The sequence below is a fragment of the Mustela lutreola genome, chromosome 1, assembly GCF_030435805.1.
Source record: "Mustela lutreola isolate mMusLut2 chromosome 1, mMusLut2.pri, whole genome shotgun sequence".
NCBI lineage: Eukaryota > Metazoa > Chordata > Mammalia > Carnivora > Mustelidae > Mustela > Mustela lutreola.
In genome coordinates this window covers 189,767,467-189,784,653 of record NC_081290.1, presented here as the reverse complement: position 1 = coordinate 189,784,653, position 17,187 = coordinate 189,767,467, and the positions used below count along the sequence as shown (strand labels likewise).

At 40.1% G+C, this 17,187-nt stretch overlaps 1 protein-coding gene across 8 annotated transcripts in view; it reads right to left on the bottom strand.

The window, feature by feature from the left end:
• The window catches only part of KMT2A (lysine methyltransferase 2A), a 73,909-nt gene that overhangs the window by 45,524 nt on the left and 11,198 nt on the right, over nucleotides 1–17,187 (bottom strand). For all 8 annotated transcript variants that reach the window (XM_059182285.1, XM_059182257.1, XM_059182249.1 and 5 more), the window contains one exon: nucleotides 1,242–1,311. In XM_059182285.1, the coding sequence (XP_059038268.1) occupies nucleotides 1,242–1,311 (70 nt within the window). The remainder of the gene's footprint in view (nucleotides 1–1,241; nucleotides 1,312–17,187) is intronic.

Sequence of the window (17,187 nt, the reverse complement as noted above, 5' to 3'; positions counted from 1 at the left end):
CTAGCCACTCATAGGACTTTAGGAAAACCTCTTTTATCCAATTTTTAAAAGAATTTCTTGGTGGACAAGGAGAAAAACCAGAACGGAAAAGAGTCCAGTTCTGTTAATCTACAACATATTCAGGGAACTCACAAGTCTGTTATGAGTAACCACATCACGTATTTTCCCTGCCTTATTCTGTCATCTAGAAATGAAGGGTCAGACCAGATGATCTCTAAAATCATGTTCCAATATGAAGTTTTCAGATTCATCACATCTTCAAGAGAATGTAGCTACTGTTTAAGTGGCACAGACACTGGGGTACTACTGGCTAACTCCTCCCAAGTAGGATGGCAACATTCCCGCCACATGGGAAAAAAGATACTGTCAACTTAGTGTCTGAATTAGATTACTATATAAACATGATGACTCTTAAGAGAACACCATATGCTAACTGACATCAAGAACTAAGTCACTATCAAAGAACAGAACCATTAATGACATCATATTTAACTAGACTGCCCATCCAAATCAAAGCAAAGCAAACCACAGGAGAAGTTAGAAAGGCAGCACTGATGGGGAATGTCTTTTTCCTCAGAAGATCCCTCTCCTAAACAGACTAGAATTCTGGAAGCCATGGCATGTTATTCCACTGAGGGCTCTCTCAGGAAACTTCTCCAAGTCTAGAATTTCAAGACATTCGAGATATTTTCTTGGCAAGAACAATGACAAATATTGCTTAAAAATGGAAATACCCCCATATCATTTTTATTTTCTTTATTTTAATACAGCCTTTCAAGGATGAGATAAAATAGTTCCGTACAGTGCCAATGTTTTGTTTTTAGTTCTTTGACAACAGCAGACCAAATTTCATCTGTAAAAAGCAACAGTCAGATTATTTCCAAAGTTGTATATACTACTGTTATCACTCGAAATCTATGAATCTGAGGATGCTCTGAGCGGGTTACCTTCCATTCCAACTACCAAGTCTTTTAGTCATTCCATGAAAATTTGACCACACACCCACCATGTCCCAGCTAGCTCCCACAGAGAAGCATTATAAAGAATAAAGCATTAGTGGCCTGACAAAGACCCCTTTAAAGAGGTCCAGTTCATAAGCCATCTCCTACTTAGTGCCAGAGAAAAAGAAGGAGGCAACCCCACCCCCCAAGAATTTAAGATCATCCTTTATATGCAAAGAAAGCAAGGGGAAGCCATGTCTCTTAACAAACAAAAGGCACCATGCACTTGACTGGCCATACCTGAAGGAGACCTTGTGGGACTTCGTACTCGGACTTCTTCATCTGAGCCAAAACCTAAGAACTGCTCATCCTACAACAAAGGAAAATTATTTTAAAATCAGAAACAAAAACACAAGTGTGAACATATCCCAAAGAAATGCCCAGAGGAGACACAAATGAATTTGGAAAATTAGACTCTATATATTAAATGCTATCATTTATATGGATAATATAAAACAAATAACATTGAAATAAATGATCCAGTCATACAGCTTCATTACAGACAAATAGGAGCTGTGTAGTAATTGAACAATGCACTGAAATGTCATCTTTGGTGCATAATACACAGGGGACAGTCCTAAATTTCAAACTATAGATACAGCCCAAAACAATTAAAGAACGGCTTTAATTCAAGTAAGCAAATCAGTACAATGAAAGAAATATACAGCCCCAATAAAACAAACAAATCTTTTCAACAAGTAGATAAGTTTACACACACATAAGGAATAACATAAACTATATCGTAATCTCTTGTCTACTAAATATTAATAGAGACTGAAATTGCCATAATTGTCAGTTCCTTAACTCAGGAATTGACATTTAGATGTGATTTCTATACATTTGAGATCCAAAGATTCTCAACATGCATTTTATGGCATCATTTTAAAATGCCCTGTGATAAGAGACTTAATGGTGGGCAGCAGCATTTGTGAAAGGGATCATGAATGACCGCACACAGGATGAAATAATGCATTCAAGAGACCTTAGGGAAGCATCTTATTCTCTGTTATACTTGGAAAAGCCAAAAGGCAAAAACTTCCCCTTACCTCTAGCTTTTAACTTGCCCTTTCAAAAAATTCTTAAGGATTTAACTTATTTTGACAAGTTCTCTATTTAAACAAACTAACAGAAATTCACTGATTCAGAAACTAAGCTCTTTCCAGAAAGAGATGAGAGAGACAGAATTTCAGATTCCTGAAACAAAATCCACATACAACAAGAATAAAATAAGGACTGAAAGACAGATTTCCCTGAACCTCCAATTTGCACTGATAAGCCAAGCCCCAAAGTACATTCCAACAATTAAAACCCCCAAGTTTTCCTCTCAAGAGCAACAACCACATGCATATGGACAACATGTGTGGATTTTCTGAAAAGTGGTTTCCCCAGTTAGTGTCAAGCTATAGTCAGGTGCTAATCTGTTCAACCACTTATTAATCAGGAATATATAAAAAAATACATGCAACCTTTTAGACAAATTAGCAGATTCAGCCCTTAAATTTTAATGCTTTGAGGAGCAAAATGTTTGAGTCTAAGACCTTGCAAACTATGCAACTGAGAGACAGTTCTTAGAATCTAAGGTTTTTGTTCTGAGGTTCTAAACATTACCAAAGCATTTAACTATTTAAGAAAAACCTGAAATTATCCTCCTCAAAGAGACTTGTCTGAAAAGCACTATAATTCCAAGAATGTGTAAAACCTAAATTTAAAGAATACAAGACTAGGATACTTTTTACAATCTCTTCTCTCACTATTAAATTAAATTTAAATTCTTATTATGAATACTATTTATGAATAAGAATAAACCTACCTCTTCATCTTAAAACAAGTTAGGACAACCTCATCATGTGGGGCTTAACCCCAAATATACTTCTGGAATGATTTCAGGGTTTACAATTGCAAACTGCAACATTACAAAAAGAGAAGCCCAAACTTACAAGACCCAATTAATTCAAAAACCTGTCACAATAATGGGAATTCCATACTGTTAATTTTTTTCTTTTAAGTAAGCTCTATGCCCAACATGGGACTTGAACTCATGAACCCCAGATAAAGAGTTGCATGCTCCAGGTGCTCCCATAGTGTTAATTTTTTAAATATACTTTTGGGTAGGAAAAAAGGACATTTCAAATAGTAATCTTACAATATACTTTGAGAAAAAAGGCAGGCCAAGAAAATAGCCCCGTGGTAAGTTGCCTCAACTTATAGGAAAAAAAAAATGACAATAACCTTAGAATTTTAGAGGGGCAGAGTTCACCGCTCGCATGTCAACACATGACAGGACTAAGAAGCACCCAGGACTCACTGAGGACTGAGTTCCAGCACTCGCAGGCTATATATTAGACAAGTTACTTATTATTTTTATGTCTCAATGTCTTTGTTTACTGAAGTGTTGTAAGAAGTAAATGAAATAATTTATGTAAATTATGTAATTATGTAAAATTACTCAGAAAAGTATAAGGCAACACCCATCCTGTAGTTTATTTTGATGTGGTTTTAGAAACTGACTCTGGAGGGGCCAAATGACTTGCCCAAGATCATACAGTTAGTTACAAAGACTTCCTACCAAAATAGTTACAATTTAAAACTATAAATATTTGAAGGAATCAAATAATTCATCTCCAGTACAAAATCTGCTATTCTTTCAGGTCCTGTGAAAGTTAACATGATGCCCATTTTCAGATCCTTGAAGTTTGATTTAATTCATCCTTTTTCTCCATTATCCTCATGGAACGACATGCTAATCTAGACACTTCACAAAGACATCTGGAGGCTTCCCAACACTTTACCGAGGGACGAACTACACTACTACATGCATGAATTTTATGCTCCCAATGCTGCAGGGAGAGAGTTCTAGCAACTCTACACATAATAACTGACAAGTGAAGTATCCAACAGATGAGGTAAAGAATGATTATTAATCCTTAAAAGAAATGGAAGAAGGGGCTCCTGGGTGGCTTAGTGGGTTAAGCCTCTACCTTCAACTCAGGTCATGATCTCAGAGTCCTAGGATCGAGCCCCTCATCGGGCTCTCTGCTCAGCGGGGAGCCTGCTTCCTCCTCTCTCTGCCTGCCTCTCCGCCTACTTGTGATCTCTGTCTGTCAAATAAATAAATAAATAAAATATTTTAAAAAAAGAAAGAAAGAAAGAAAGAAATGGAAGAGATCCACACTGCTATGCTCACCATCAGCCACTTTGGTGAGTCACTTTTCTCCATTTCAAGCTTTCACAAAATATAACTATACAATCCTAATTGCCATGCAATCCAAAACAGAGAACTACTGAGCTGTCAAGCGGTAATTGAACTAACTGCCAATGTTTAAATTTCACAAGTACTTTCCAACATGACAGAAAGCGTTAACTCTTTCCTTATGATCTCAAAGTTGCAATAAGTAAAGAGTGAGCAGTTAAAAAAGACTCTACTTCCCCCAAGAACTTTTTCTCTTGAAATACAGGTTGACTTCTTCAAACTTGTTTTAAAAGTAACTACCCATTGTTTAAGTAATCCAGACAGTTAAGCCAAAACAAAAGCCTGCATTGTTATGGTAAAGAGTTCTAGCCTTCTGACTCTGAACTCCCAATTCCAAGTAAGAGCTGAGAGAAAAAAAAAAAAAAAAAAAAGAAAGGAGGAAAGGAAAGGAAGGAAGGAGAGAGTGAAATCCAAGAGAAGCCTAGTCTAGAAAGTGCTGGGAAAGAGCTACTGCAAGAGGGTGCTTGTTCAGTGCAAGTCCTTCCTGCCTCCCTCTCATCTCGCTCCCATCACCCCCTTTCACACGTGGGGTTCCTGGAAGATGTCACGAACAAGGTAACAGTGCTGACCTCCCAAGGATTTAGACTTGCCTCAAAATCAAAAGGCTAAGGCAACATGTCTACCAAAAAGAGCCAACAAATTAAATCCACATTTGACACTACAGTACCATCAGCCTGGACAGCCCTGAAGAGAGAAAGGACAGGAGACACCATGCTACACATGATCAAGGATTCCTGGGAACTGGGCCCAAACAGCCATTCATCACACATACTTTTGCTTTCAGTATGGCTTTCCCTGATGAGCACCGCATTCCAAGACAGAGTACAGGGAAGAGCCATCAAACCAGTGTCTTCTCAACAGTGATGTCCTTGGAGTCCAGGTTGCCAAGATTTTAACATTTTCTTTCCTCCAAACATAGAAAAATATCCTTGCCAAGTTGAGTACTATAAAATACTGTTATGTCATATTTAGCTTCCAGTGATCAAAAATGCAATGAACCCATCTATGTCACTTCCTAAATCAAATCTAACTGTAAAAATAATAAATGTGTAGAATGTCTGTCGTTATGACCCATACCCCTAACTCTAGGGTAACCAATTATTTGAGAACTTCTGCCATACCTTTACCAGGTATACCTCTACTAAATTCTACTTTACTTATAATAAATATCCTTAATATTTGAGGATTTTTATTTTAATGGAAGAATTTAACTGTTTAGTGTCTGGTTCCATTGTAAATGATGGGGCAACAGGAATATTTCTTTTTGCACAAGAAAACCTATGTGAACCCAAAATAAGTATTAGATAATAATGTTTACATATAAAATATAAAGAAAATATTTGAGAAAAATACATGAAATTCCGTGTTTCAAGGAATTATGGACTACAAGCCAACTTTTCAAAGAAAGCACTATTTCTTTTATTTGTTCATTCATTCAAAAACCACTTATATGCTTGCCATTTATATGCTATCTGCTCCAGATGCAAAGATAAGACATGATTCCAGCTCCTAAGAAGTACCTGAAGGCAGACAGGCAGGTACACAATTTCATTCTTCCTTTCAAAAAGTAATGCCAGTGAAGGATGAAATACTATGTAACTCGTATTCTGGAATAAAAAATTGGCTTACATCTCAGAACAGTTCATTCTTCCTCTTATATAAGCATTCGGTTCATAGAGAAAAACATTCAACAAATTTCAAAATCCTTCCAAAGGACGGCAATGTGTATCTCCATCCCTCAGTACTGCAACTAGGCACCACTCCAGCGTTACAATCAGAGTTTAGGTAATCAAGACCTAAACCATCTGCACTGATTAGATGTGACACAGTTCCTAGTAACACCAGTGATCTGATAAACTTTCAACTGATCGACCTCAACGCCTTTTCTTCCCTACCCCCAACTAAAATACATAGACTTTTAGTTCCTCCCTTAAATTCTTCCCAGTTTACCAGTCAGACCAATAATCACTCACCTGGCGTTCTTCACCTCCCGGGCTAAGGTGGAGGTTCCAAAACTAATTTGAAAACTTTTCTATTAAATAAACAATTTCAGCCACTTCCATCCTCAGGTGCAAAAGGCCCAAGATAAAAGTCTGCTCACATTCTTTCTTTTCTAGCAAGAGACTCCTCCGCACTTTGGAGCACTGAATTAAGCGTTAGATTTCTCAGACATGCCCCTTAGCAACCGTATCTTTGCATATTCGGTCTCCAAAATGTTTAGTCTTAAGAGTGTGAATAATCAAATTTCTTCAATTGCAAAGGTTTACAGGTGAATCAACTGGAGATTAACATCAACAATCACAGATAGTATCAAAATCACCCCAATACTCTCTAATTGTTTGAAATTCTTTGAAATTTGAAGCTTCTAAGTTTTGGTATCATCATATATGGCTTCATCATATAAGGAGGCCGTGGGAGAACTAAGATCATGAAGAACCAAAGAAGATGAAGAAACATGGCAGACGCATACTGCATACCTCGGTTCTAGTTACAAAGGAGTAACACGACTCCCTGGGGAGCTTAGGCCAGGTAGCTATCACTTCTGCTGGCATATTTCCCTTTGTGTTTCCTGCTTCAAGCTCTAAAACACCAAGGTCTTGATGTTGCATTTTAAAGACATGTACACATAATTACTAGCACTTAATTAGCACAAGGGATTTTTTTAACACATTAAAACACTCCTTCTCTAGAGTGTTCACTCTTTGAGGATAGGGACATTGTACTTATTTTTGTATTCCCAGTATCTGGCACAAACTTGGTACTCAATAAATGTTTGTAAAATGAAAATAAAAGAAACACAATTGTTTATAAAACGTTAAGTAGCTACTGTGGTAATAGCACTGTAGCAGAAAATCCTGGTGGATGCAAAAGAATTAGACAAAATGATTTTTCTTTTTAAGAATGCTGTGGGAGAGGCACCTGGGTGGCTCAGTTTAAGCCTCTGCCTTCTGCTCGGGTCATGATCCCAGAGTCCTGGGATCGAGCCCCACATCAGGCTCTCTGCACAGCGGGGAGCCTGCTCCCCCACCCCTGCCTACTTGTGATCTCTGCCGAATAAATAAATACAAATCTTAAAAAAAAAAAAAAAAAAAAAAAAAAAAGAATGCTCTGGGAGAATGTACTCAGGCTAGCAGGACAGACTAAACCAATTCACTCACTGATTCATTCATTCATTCATTCAAATACATGAGCCCATTTCTGGGTTAAGGGATGAGGACAGCTCATCTAAACATAAAAGACAGCTTCTGCCTTCAAGGACCTGCTAGGCTGTTATGAAGAGATGATGAGGGATCCTGGGTGGTTCAGTCAGTTAAGCGTTTGCCTTCAGCTCAGGTCATGATCTCAGGGTCCTGGGATCAAGCCCCTAATTGGGCTCCCTGCTCCTTGGGGAATCGGCTTCTTCCTCTTTCTCTCAAATAAATAAATAATCTTTCTTTAAAAATAAATGATTAAATTAATGAATACCAGTGTGCTGCCTGCTGTGCTGGAGGAATACATGTGCTAATGGAATGAATATGGCAGCAGCATAGCAGAAACACAAACCCAACCAAGGAAAAAGGGTCAGGAAAGCCATCAGAGAAAAGACAAAAACTTAATCTAACTTTTGAAGGATGAGAAATCAGGGTCAGGGAGAGATGCAGTACACAGAGAGGAGTCAAACAAAGGCACAGAGGGACAAAAGCACATGGCCTGGAGTGAAACAACAAACAGCGTAGAATGGCTAAGGCCCTAGCTAATGTGGGAAAGAGGTGCAGGATGTGAAAGCGGGATAAAAAAGACAGAGGCAGGTCATGAAAGGTGTTAAATGCCTTCATGAATTGGAAGCTGATCTTCAGGGATGCGTGGGCCTCATTTTGAAGGCTCTACGGCTCGTCAGCAATGTTTTCAGGCGGGCAGAGAAGCATGATTGGATTCGTATTTTCGAAAGATCTCTATGACAGCAGTGGGTGAGTAGAGATCACCTTTACAACCGCAGGCAGGAAGGCAGTTGTAAAATGACAGCAGTAGCACTGGGGATTAAGAGAAAAGGGCAGATTCCACAGGCAGGAGGCAAATGGACAACATTCTGATATGCAGGGTTAAGGGAATGGAAAGAATCAATAAAAACTCGCAGGTTGATTGGCCTAGGTTGGTTGGGTTTGTGGTGATATTTCCCAAGACTGGGAATACAAGAAAGAAGAAAGGTTTATAGAAGTGGGAAAGGAGTTCACTTCAGATATTTGAATTTGAAATGTCTGTCCAAATTTTAAGATAGGATAATGATCTGGAGAGAACACATCTGGTTCCATGAAAAAATACACACACACACACACACGAATACTAAAACTGTACATATAAATGCAATCACCCAAGGAGAGAATATGAGAGAAAAGGAGGGTCCATGGCAGATGCCTATACCTCCACCCAACAACATAAAGGTGAAAGCCAAGGATGGAGATGGAGATGGAATGGTCAAGAGAAAGGTCATGCGTGGTAGGCACACAGTAGTCAAGAGAAGAATATATAACAAGGGACGGTCAAGTTGGGTAAGGACCAGAAAGCAAAACTGGGAGGTCACCCCTAACCTTAGCACAGCCAACTTTAATGCAGTGTTAGAAGCAGGAAGAGCCAAACTGCAGTAGGTAGAGACATGACTAGAAAGTGACAAAATGGGGGGCACCTGGGTGGTTTGTCAGTTGAACCTCTGACGCCTGGTTGAGGCTCAGGGCGTAATCTCAGGGTCCTGATCTCAGAGTCCTGAGATCAAGCCTAGAATCAGGCTGTGCTGATTCTAGGGGGGGGTCTGCTTGAGATTCTTTCCCTTTCCCTCTGCCCACTTCCCCTCTCCTGCCCCCACCCACTCACACACTCTCTCTCTCTCTAAAATAAATAAATAAATAAATAAAATCATTTTAAAAAGTAACAAAATGGAAATGAGTATGGTCTAGTCTTTTGAAAAAACTCAGTTATGTGGGAAACAAAAGATAGGGCATAAGGTAGGGAAAGACCAGCTTGGGAGGATTATTTCTTGAGTAGAATATGTTTATATGCCAAAGGGGAACACAGCAGCAGGAAAGAGACCAAAAATCCTCAAAAGCAAAGCGGTCATAAATGGAAAAAGCACTGGGAGGAGGCATCAGCACTGCGAGGGAATGAATACAAAGCACAATGGAGGGAAATTCTCTTCTTTTAGGAAAGGGGTTAAGCAAGGATTTAGTTGCAAAAAAGTTCACAGGCAGGAGCAAGCTGAGGAATTTCTCTGAAAGTACAGGCAAAAGTTTGTTTATACAAGCTCTGTGCTAGGGAGGGGGCGGAGGTGGGGTCTGCTTGAATACTCCCTCCCTCTGCCCCTCCCCCCACTCGCACAAGCACTTGCTCTCAAATAAATCAATCTTTTTTAAAAAGGAAATAAATGGAAGGGCACCACAATGGGGAGAAAGAAAAATCAGATGCAAGGATTAGTAAAAACTGATCTGGTTGGAAAAGGCTAGCCACAACAGGGTCAAGATAAGAGACAAATGAAGTATCAGAACCTTGTTAATTCTAGGATGGTACAGTCAAAGCTAATAAAATAATCAGCAGGGAGCTACCACTGGTTCTCAAGTGTAGAAAAAGGCACAACTCTAGAGTTTACACTGGAAAAGGTGTACACACACACACACACACACACACACACGGAATTAAAGTAGGAAAGAGACTGAATAGAGGGAGACCAGATAGAGGTCTACAGCCACAGTTTGAATGGGACTGGCATTCGTTCACTCAGCAAGTATTTACTGAGAACTGCTAGGCACTGTTTAGACTCTAAAGATACACTGACAAAACTCCTGACCCATGAGGCTGCACTTTAGTGGAGACAGAAAATAAACATATAACAAATAAAGAAACCAAGGCAATAGGATCAATGGGAGTTAGCTGTGGGGGTTATTTCCTATGGTCAGGAAAGGCTTCTTTAAAGTGATGGTTCACCAAGGACTGGCAAACTATGGGTCACTGGCTCAATGTGGTCTACCACCTGTTTTTGTTCAGTTTTAAAATGGTTGAAAAACAAATGAACAAAGAATACTATTTCGTATACATGAAAACTATATGGAACTCAAATTTCAGTGTACATAAATAAAGTTTTATTGGAAAACTCCATGCTCATCTGTGTCTATACTGTCTACGGCTACTTCTGTGCTCTGACAACAGCAGAAGGGAGGCCATCTGGCCCTTCACAGAAAAAACTTGCTGAACCCTGGCTTAGCCCTAAATGACGAGGAAAAGGCAGACATAGAAAGACCTAGGTGGAGCAGTATTCTTGCTTGATAGAAAGTGCAAAGCCCCAGGGACAGCCATAAGCCTGGGATGCACAGCAGACAAACAGGCCAGCCTGGCTCTCTAGCAGGAGTGAGAATGCCAAGAGATGGAGCCAGAGAAGCAGACATGCCCAGCAGCCAGAGGCTGGATGGCTCTGATGGCCACAGGAAGGAATGTGGATTTACTCTGGCAGTGGGGGGATGGAGGGTAAGGGGAGAGCCACTGGCAGATTTAAAGAGAGGAACAGTAAGATTCGACTTGTTTGCACTTGGAGCACATGGCTGCTGTGCGAAGAACAAACTCTAGCAAGATAAGAACACAAGCAAGGAGACCATGGAGCAGTCCAGCCAAAAGACTGTAATGGAAAAGTCTGGGGTTTGGGTGGTAGAAATGAGGAGAAGTTGGATTTAAGGTATTTTGGTGGTAACGCAGAAAGAATTTGCTGGTGGGTTATTTGGGATATAAATAAAAGAGAGAAATCAAAGGTAACTCTTAAATTTTAGGCCTGAGCAATTGCGTAAATGGCGGAGTCATTCCCAAACACAGAGAAAGGAGAAAATCAAGACTCTTTGGCTATGGTTTAAGTTTAAGACACCCATTAGCTATCCAACTGTTTCAACACATACCTGTTTTCTTGCCTGGGAATAGTGGCTACCTCAGAGAGGGATCAAAATTAGGTAAAATAATCAATGTAAGGTACTAATATTGCCTGGCCCATTATTGCCCAAATGGAAATTAGAGTTAGAGACAAAGACTTAGTAGTCCCTGGGCATGCAGACGAGGCCTGGGTGAGAACACCTAGGAAGCGGGTGTAGATAGAGAAGGTAGCCAAAGGCAGCCTCCTAGACGACCCCAACATTCAGGAAAGTGAAGCAGAGGAGGAAAGCCAGCCATACAGAATACTAAAAATTAATGACCAATGACTTAAGAAAAGAGCAGGGGAACGTAGTGTTACAGAATCCAAGAAAACAGTATTTCAAAAAGGGAGTGGTCAGCCAATTCAACGCTGCCCAGAGGTTTAACAGGATGAGGACCAAGAACCATCTATTCAATCTGGCAAGACTGAGCTCTTTGAGGACTCTGATAGGAGCTATTCCAGTAGAAGCAAGGGGAGAAAGCCCAGCTGCGGTGGCTGAAGTCAAGAAAGAGGTGAGGGAGTGGAGACAGGACACGAGAGAGATAGAGGGAGAGGGAGAGAGGGAGATGAGGGAGTGGAGACAGCAATGACACCCGGCACTTTCAGGTTTTGTTGTGAGAAGAAACCGAGAACTGGGTAGCTGCCAGAGGAGGACATGAGGTTAAGATACTTAGGTGCACTTTGGGGCTCTGTCAGTAGAGCATGGGACTCTGGATCTCGGGGTCGTTAAGTTCGAGCTCCATGCTGGGCATGGAGTTTACTTAAAATTAATTAATTAAAATATTTAAAAATTTTTTTTAAAAAGATAGTCAGTTTTATATGTTGGTAAGACCAATCCAGATGTGAGAGAAACACCATGGATGCATGAGAGAGGTGAGATAATTGCAGGAACAATCCTGAAAAGACAAGGGATGGAATCCAGAGTACAGAAAGTGAGTGGTACTTCTTTGATCGTAGAAGTGGCAGAGGAGGTGGTAGTACTTATGTTCCCTTTTAACAGGAAGGGAAAAACTATTAAACACCTTGAAAATATTTAAAATATCTTGATCCAGGGGCACTTGGGTGGCTCAGTGGGTTAAAGCCTCTGCCTTCGGCTCAGGTCGTGATCCCAGGGTCCTGGGATCGAGCCCCGCATTGGGCTCTCTGCTCAGCGGGGAGCCTGCTTCCTTCTCTCTCTCTGCCTGCTTCTCTGCCTACTTGTGATCTCTGTCAAATAAATAAATAAACAAAATCTTTAAAAAATATATATATATATATCGATCCATATATTATACTTGGTTTAGCTCACTCAAGAATCAATCAGTAGGGCGCCTGGGTGGCTCAGTGGGTTGGGCCGCTGCCTTCGGCTCAGGTCATGGTCTCAGGGTCCTGGGATCGAGTCCCGCATTGGACTCTCTGCTCAGCCTGCTTCCTCCTCTCTCTCTCTCTGCCTGCCTCTCTGCCTACTTGTGATCTCTCTCTGTCAAATAAATAAATAAAATCTTAAAAAAAAAAAAAAAAAAAAGAATCAATCAGTAAATGAAAAACACCTACTGGAACTGCTCCCAAGGACAATTCTCTTAATATTAGTTGTGAGAGCTTCAACCTTCAAACAACCAATTTCCAAAGTATCTTGCAAAGTATTATAATTTTAGTACTTATGTTCATGCTGTATTTTAAGCAGAACTCAGGAAAAAGAAATTACATAGTAAGTTCCATGAGAGAAGGGACTTGTTCAATGCTAGTGCCCCAGCACCTGATCATCTCTCTGGTGCATAAAAGATGTTTTTTGAAAAATGAATTAGAGGGACCTCTTGGGAGGTTAAGCATCTGACTCTCCGTTTTGGCTCAGATCATGAGATCGACTCAGTGAGGAGTCTACTTCAGATTCTCCCTCTCCCTCCCTCCCTCCCTCCCATGCGTGCTCTCTCTCTCTCTCCCTTTCTGTAAAATAAATAAATGAATAAAAAATTGAATTAGATTTTCCAATCTCTCTCCATTTCTCACATGTACAGTGATCCATTTACGAATGCCGCTTAGGGGGAAGGTGAACATCCTTGCAAGTACTTTTTATCATTTGTAATAGAAGAAAATAGAGTGACGTCTCTAACTCATTTCCAAAAAGTAGAATACAACAACCATGCTGTTGATTCTATAAGAAGGGAGAAGGATAATATACTCAAGCATGGTCAAATACACAGACATTAAGAGACAAACTTCCTAAGCCAAGATGGTTTGGGAGCAACTGGTCAAGAAATGGATGCAGTTACTAACTAACATCATAGTCTTTGTCAACTGATTGTCAGGGCTATGGCCAAGGACAAATTTTCTCTGGTTACTGCTGCATTAAAGAGAACAGTGGTTATTTGAATATATAAGAGCTAGAAAGAGAGTCAGTTTTAGGGACACCTAAATGGCTCAGATGGTTAAGCAGCTGCCTTCGGCTCAGGGTCATGGTCCCAAGGTCCTGGGATCAAGCCCTGTATTGGGCTCCCTGCTCAGCGGGGAACCTGCTTCTCCCTCTCTCCCTCTGCCTTTCCACTGCTCGTTCCCCACCCCTCAAGCTGTCTCAAATAAAATCTTGAAAAAAACAAAATAAAATAAACTATTTTAAATATATGATCTCTGCCTGATATTGAGAAATGTTAACACCAAAAAAGTCACCTAGGATTAAAGAGTACCAAGCCAATAATATACTCTTCTTCAATAATAATAGCTGGTGAAATTTTCACCCACACAAGAATGAAATTCAGTTTTCAAATATTTAATTCAATTCTACCTAGCAAATGCCACCTGAGAAACAGAAATATCCACTTTGTCATTAGAGAAAGAAGCAGTACCCTCCATCCTCATTCCATGTCAACAAGAGCAAGAAGCAAAGATACTCAAAATAGTTAAGCAAATGAGACAGGTGAACCCCCACCCATCCCACTTCAGAAAGAAGTAGTCATAAAGTAGCTCACTGGTGAAAGAAAAGAAAAGAAAGGAAAGGAAAAAGGAAAGGAAAAGAAAAGGAAAGGAAAGGAAAAAGAGAAAAATAACAGCAAATAAACACACACATTCAGACAGTAAGGTATACAGATTCTTGGCAATGTCCCAAATTATTTCACAGGATCTTAAAAAGCCAACCTAAAACAAATCAAGAGAGATGTATTTCCAGACTCCTAGGTTTCAAGTCTGAAGCAGAAGAAATAAGCCTGATATACTGCAGAAATCAAGTTACTCCTCATTCACAGGGTTCATTTTTTGTTTAACAGCAAAGTACCACAACATGGCCAGATCCATCTAACAGGCTGGAAAAATTAAGCCAACAAACACCAACACTGTTTTCAGAGATGGTCCTTTTTATTACGAGAAGTGTGAGTTCCCCAGATGCCAACTTTAAGTAGTTAATTTCATTTGGAGTTCTATGCTCATTCGATTACAAGCTTCTACTACAAAATTTCAACTTTCTTCTTCTAGCCTGTTGGTCATATCTTGATACAAAAGGTAGGGTGCCTCCTTCCTTCTGGGAGGACAGATGCGCAGCTGAATGACCAAGAGCAACTCCGTAACACGAGGTTTTCACAACGTCCTTCTTTCTGAAGGTAAATAGGGTCATCGTTCGGTAAAGTCGGTTTTCTGAAGGAGCAACATGAAGTTAGATGATGAACTTGAACATTTTCCTTGGCAAAACAAAGCTTCCAAGTTGGCCAACATCATTTTGACCTAGTATTTTTTAGGAATTAATGTTCAATGTAAGAGTTGGGAAGTTTGGGGCGCCTGGGTGGCTCAGTGGGTTAGAACTGTGCCTTCAGCTCAGGTCATGATCTTGGGGTCCTGGGATCAAGCCCCACATCGGGCTCTGCTCAGCGGGGAGCCTGCTTCCCCCTCTCTCTCTGCCTGCCTCTCTGCCTACTTGTGATCTCTGTCAAATTAATAAATAAAATCTTTTTAAAAAAAGAGAGAGAGTTGGGAAGTTTTGTGTTCTTAGTATCTTGAAAAACCAACTCACTCTCCTCTGACTCCCACATCATATTTGAATTTTGCCATCACATTCTGAGAAGACCACATTATGTGGCATTAACCTATTAAAAAAAAAAAAAGTCCCTGGTATTTTTTTTATTACTCCAGCTCTAGTCTCTCAAGTAGAATATGGTATCATGACAATTATTCTTTGCCTTCATAATCACTTGCTTTCCAAAATTAAACCTGAATGACTAGCAATTAAAAGTTCCAGGAAAAGGGGTACCTGGGTGGCTCAGTCGGTTAAGTGTCCAACTCTTGATTTTGGTTAAGGTCATGATCTCAGGGTCCTGGGATCAAGCCCCGTATCAGACTCCCCAGGGATTCTCTCTCCCTGTCTCCCTCTGCCCCACCCTGACCACCCCCCATCGCGGCTTGTGCTTTCTATCTCTAAAATAAATACATAAATAAAAAATATATATATTTTTAAGTTCCTGGAAAAGCATGAACCTCTTACATTTCCAATTCCTGGGTTTCTTAAGTGACACCCAATTTCCCAATTAAGGAATCCAAACTGCCCTTGGCTTTGCCACCACTTGCAGAATTCCTGCAAGAACCCAGCTACACCTGTGAACTCCAGTCATTTAATGAGATTGTCTGGTTAAGAGTGGACAGCCTATATGAAACTTAGAAAATTCATTATATGTATATAAACTTAAATAAATCTTGTAACACTTCACCTAAAAGAAGGAATTCACAAATAATTCCAGTACTAAAGTGTCAATAACCCAGTAGAGGTTTTGGAACTACAAGTTGGTAGGAAAAAGAGCTGGTGTTAATATCAGCTCTGCCAGACTCTTGGTAATCTGTATGAATAATCCCAATTCACGGTTTTCATTCTGACTGTACAGGAAATGCTTTCTGCAACCCAACATATCTAAAAAGGTTTCATTCTGAGTGATGCAAGCCCTCCACACAGCCTCAAAAGCCAAGGGTCAGAGGCCTTTGTAATCCTCATTCACATGAAGCAAGCTTGTATTAGATGGGAAAGGATTTACAAAGCACTTGTTGCAGTATGTCCACAGGCAGTGATAACCCTACCAAGGGATATTTTGCAGCACATCTCTTCAAACTACAACTGAAAATGGACATGAAGGCTACAAACACTTATTTGTTTCCTACAGTAAGACCACACCTACTGTTTTCCCTGGTTTCTCTTGATGTTAAGATTTCTCTCTCAGCTTCATTTACTACATTTTTATTCTCCTATAAAACTACTATAAGATCGTTTCATAAAGACATTTCTCTGGAGCTTACTACTGAAAGTTAATTACTGCCACAAATTGACAATTCAAGCCAAACACTTAAGGAGCCAGTAGGGCCCCAGGACCCCTGGGGGAATATTAAGAAGGACAAAACATGATCCACACCCTCTAGGATCTGAATGAAAATACACTTTTTGACTCCCAGAATGAGAGGGTAGCTCCCGAGAGGTCATTTTACACATATATAGGTTGGACAGTACTTTAAAAATTCACCTCCAGAGAAGATGATAACACTATTCTGTTAACCTTTTCAACCATCACGATGACAAACATGATTAGTAACGAGTTCTTTATGTAACTACCCTTTGCTTCAGTGTAGACCTATTTTCGCTTACTCTTGGACCCATGGGACTGGGAAACAGCTGGTTACCATTCCTAATAATGGACCCTTTCATGTCTTTGGAAGAGTTATTAAATTGCCTCTTTAACCTTTCATTCTCCCAACCTTTCCTCACAGGACTGACTTCCAATCATATAATCATCTTTCGAGTCACCTCAGAACCGCCTTCAATGCGTCCTCATCCCTTTTAAGTTGAGCAACCTAGAAATGGAAGCAACACTCAAGTAAGGGGATGGTCAGTGCTGGAGTTATCTACATAAAAGATGATGGTTTCCTGTCAGGACACCTCAACATCACTTGTAAAACCCCACTTGGTACTATTACAGAAACGTCCTTGTCCTCTGATGGCTCTTAGATGTTCCTCTGCAACACCTGAATTAGTTTACTTTTTTTTTTTTTAAAGAGATGGGGGATACGGGATAGAGGAAGAG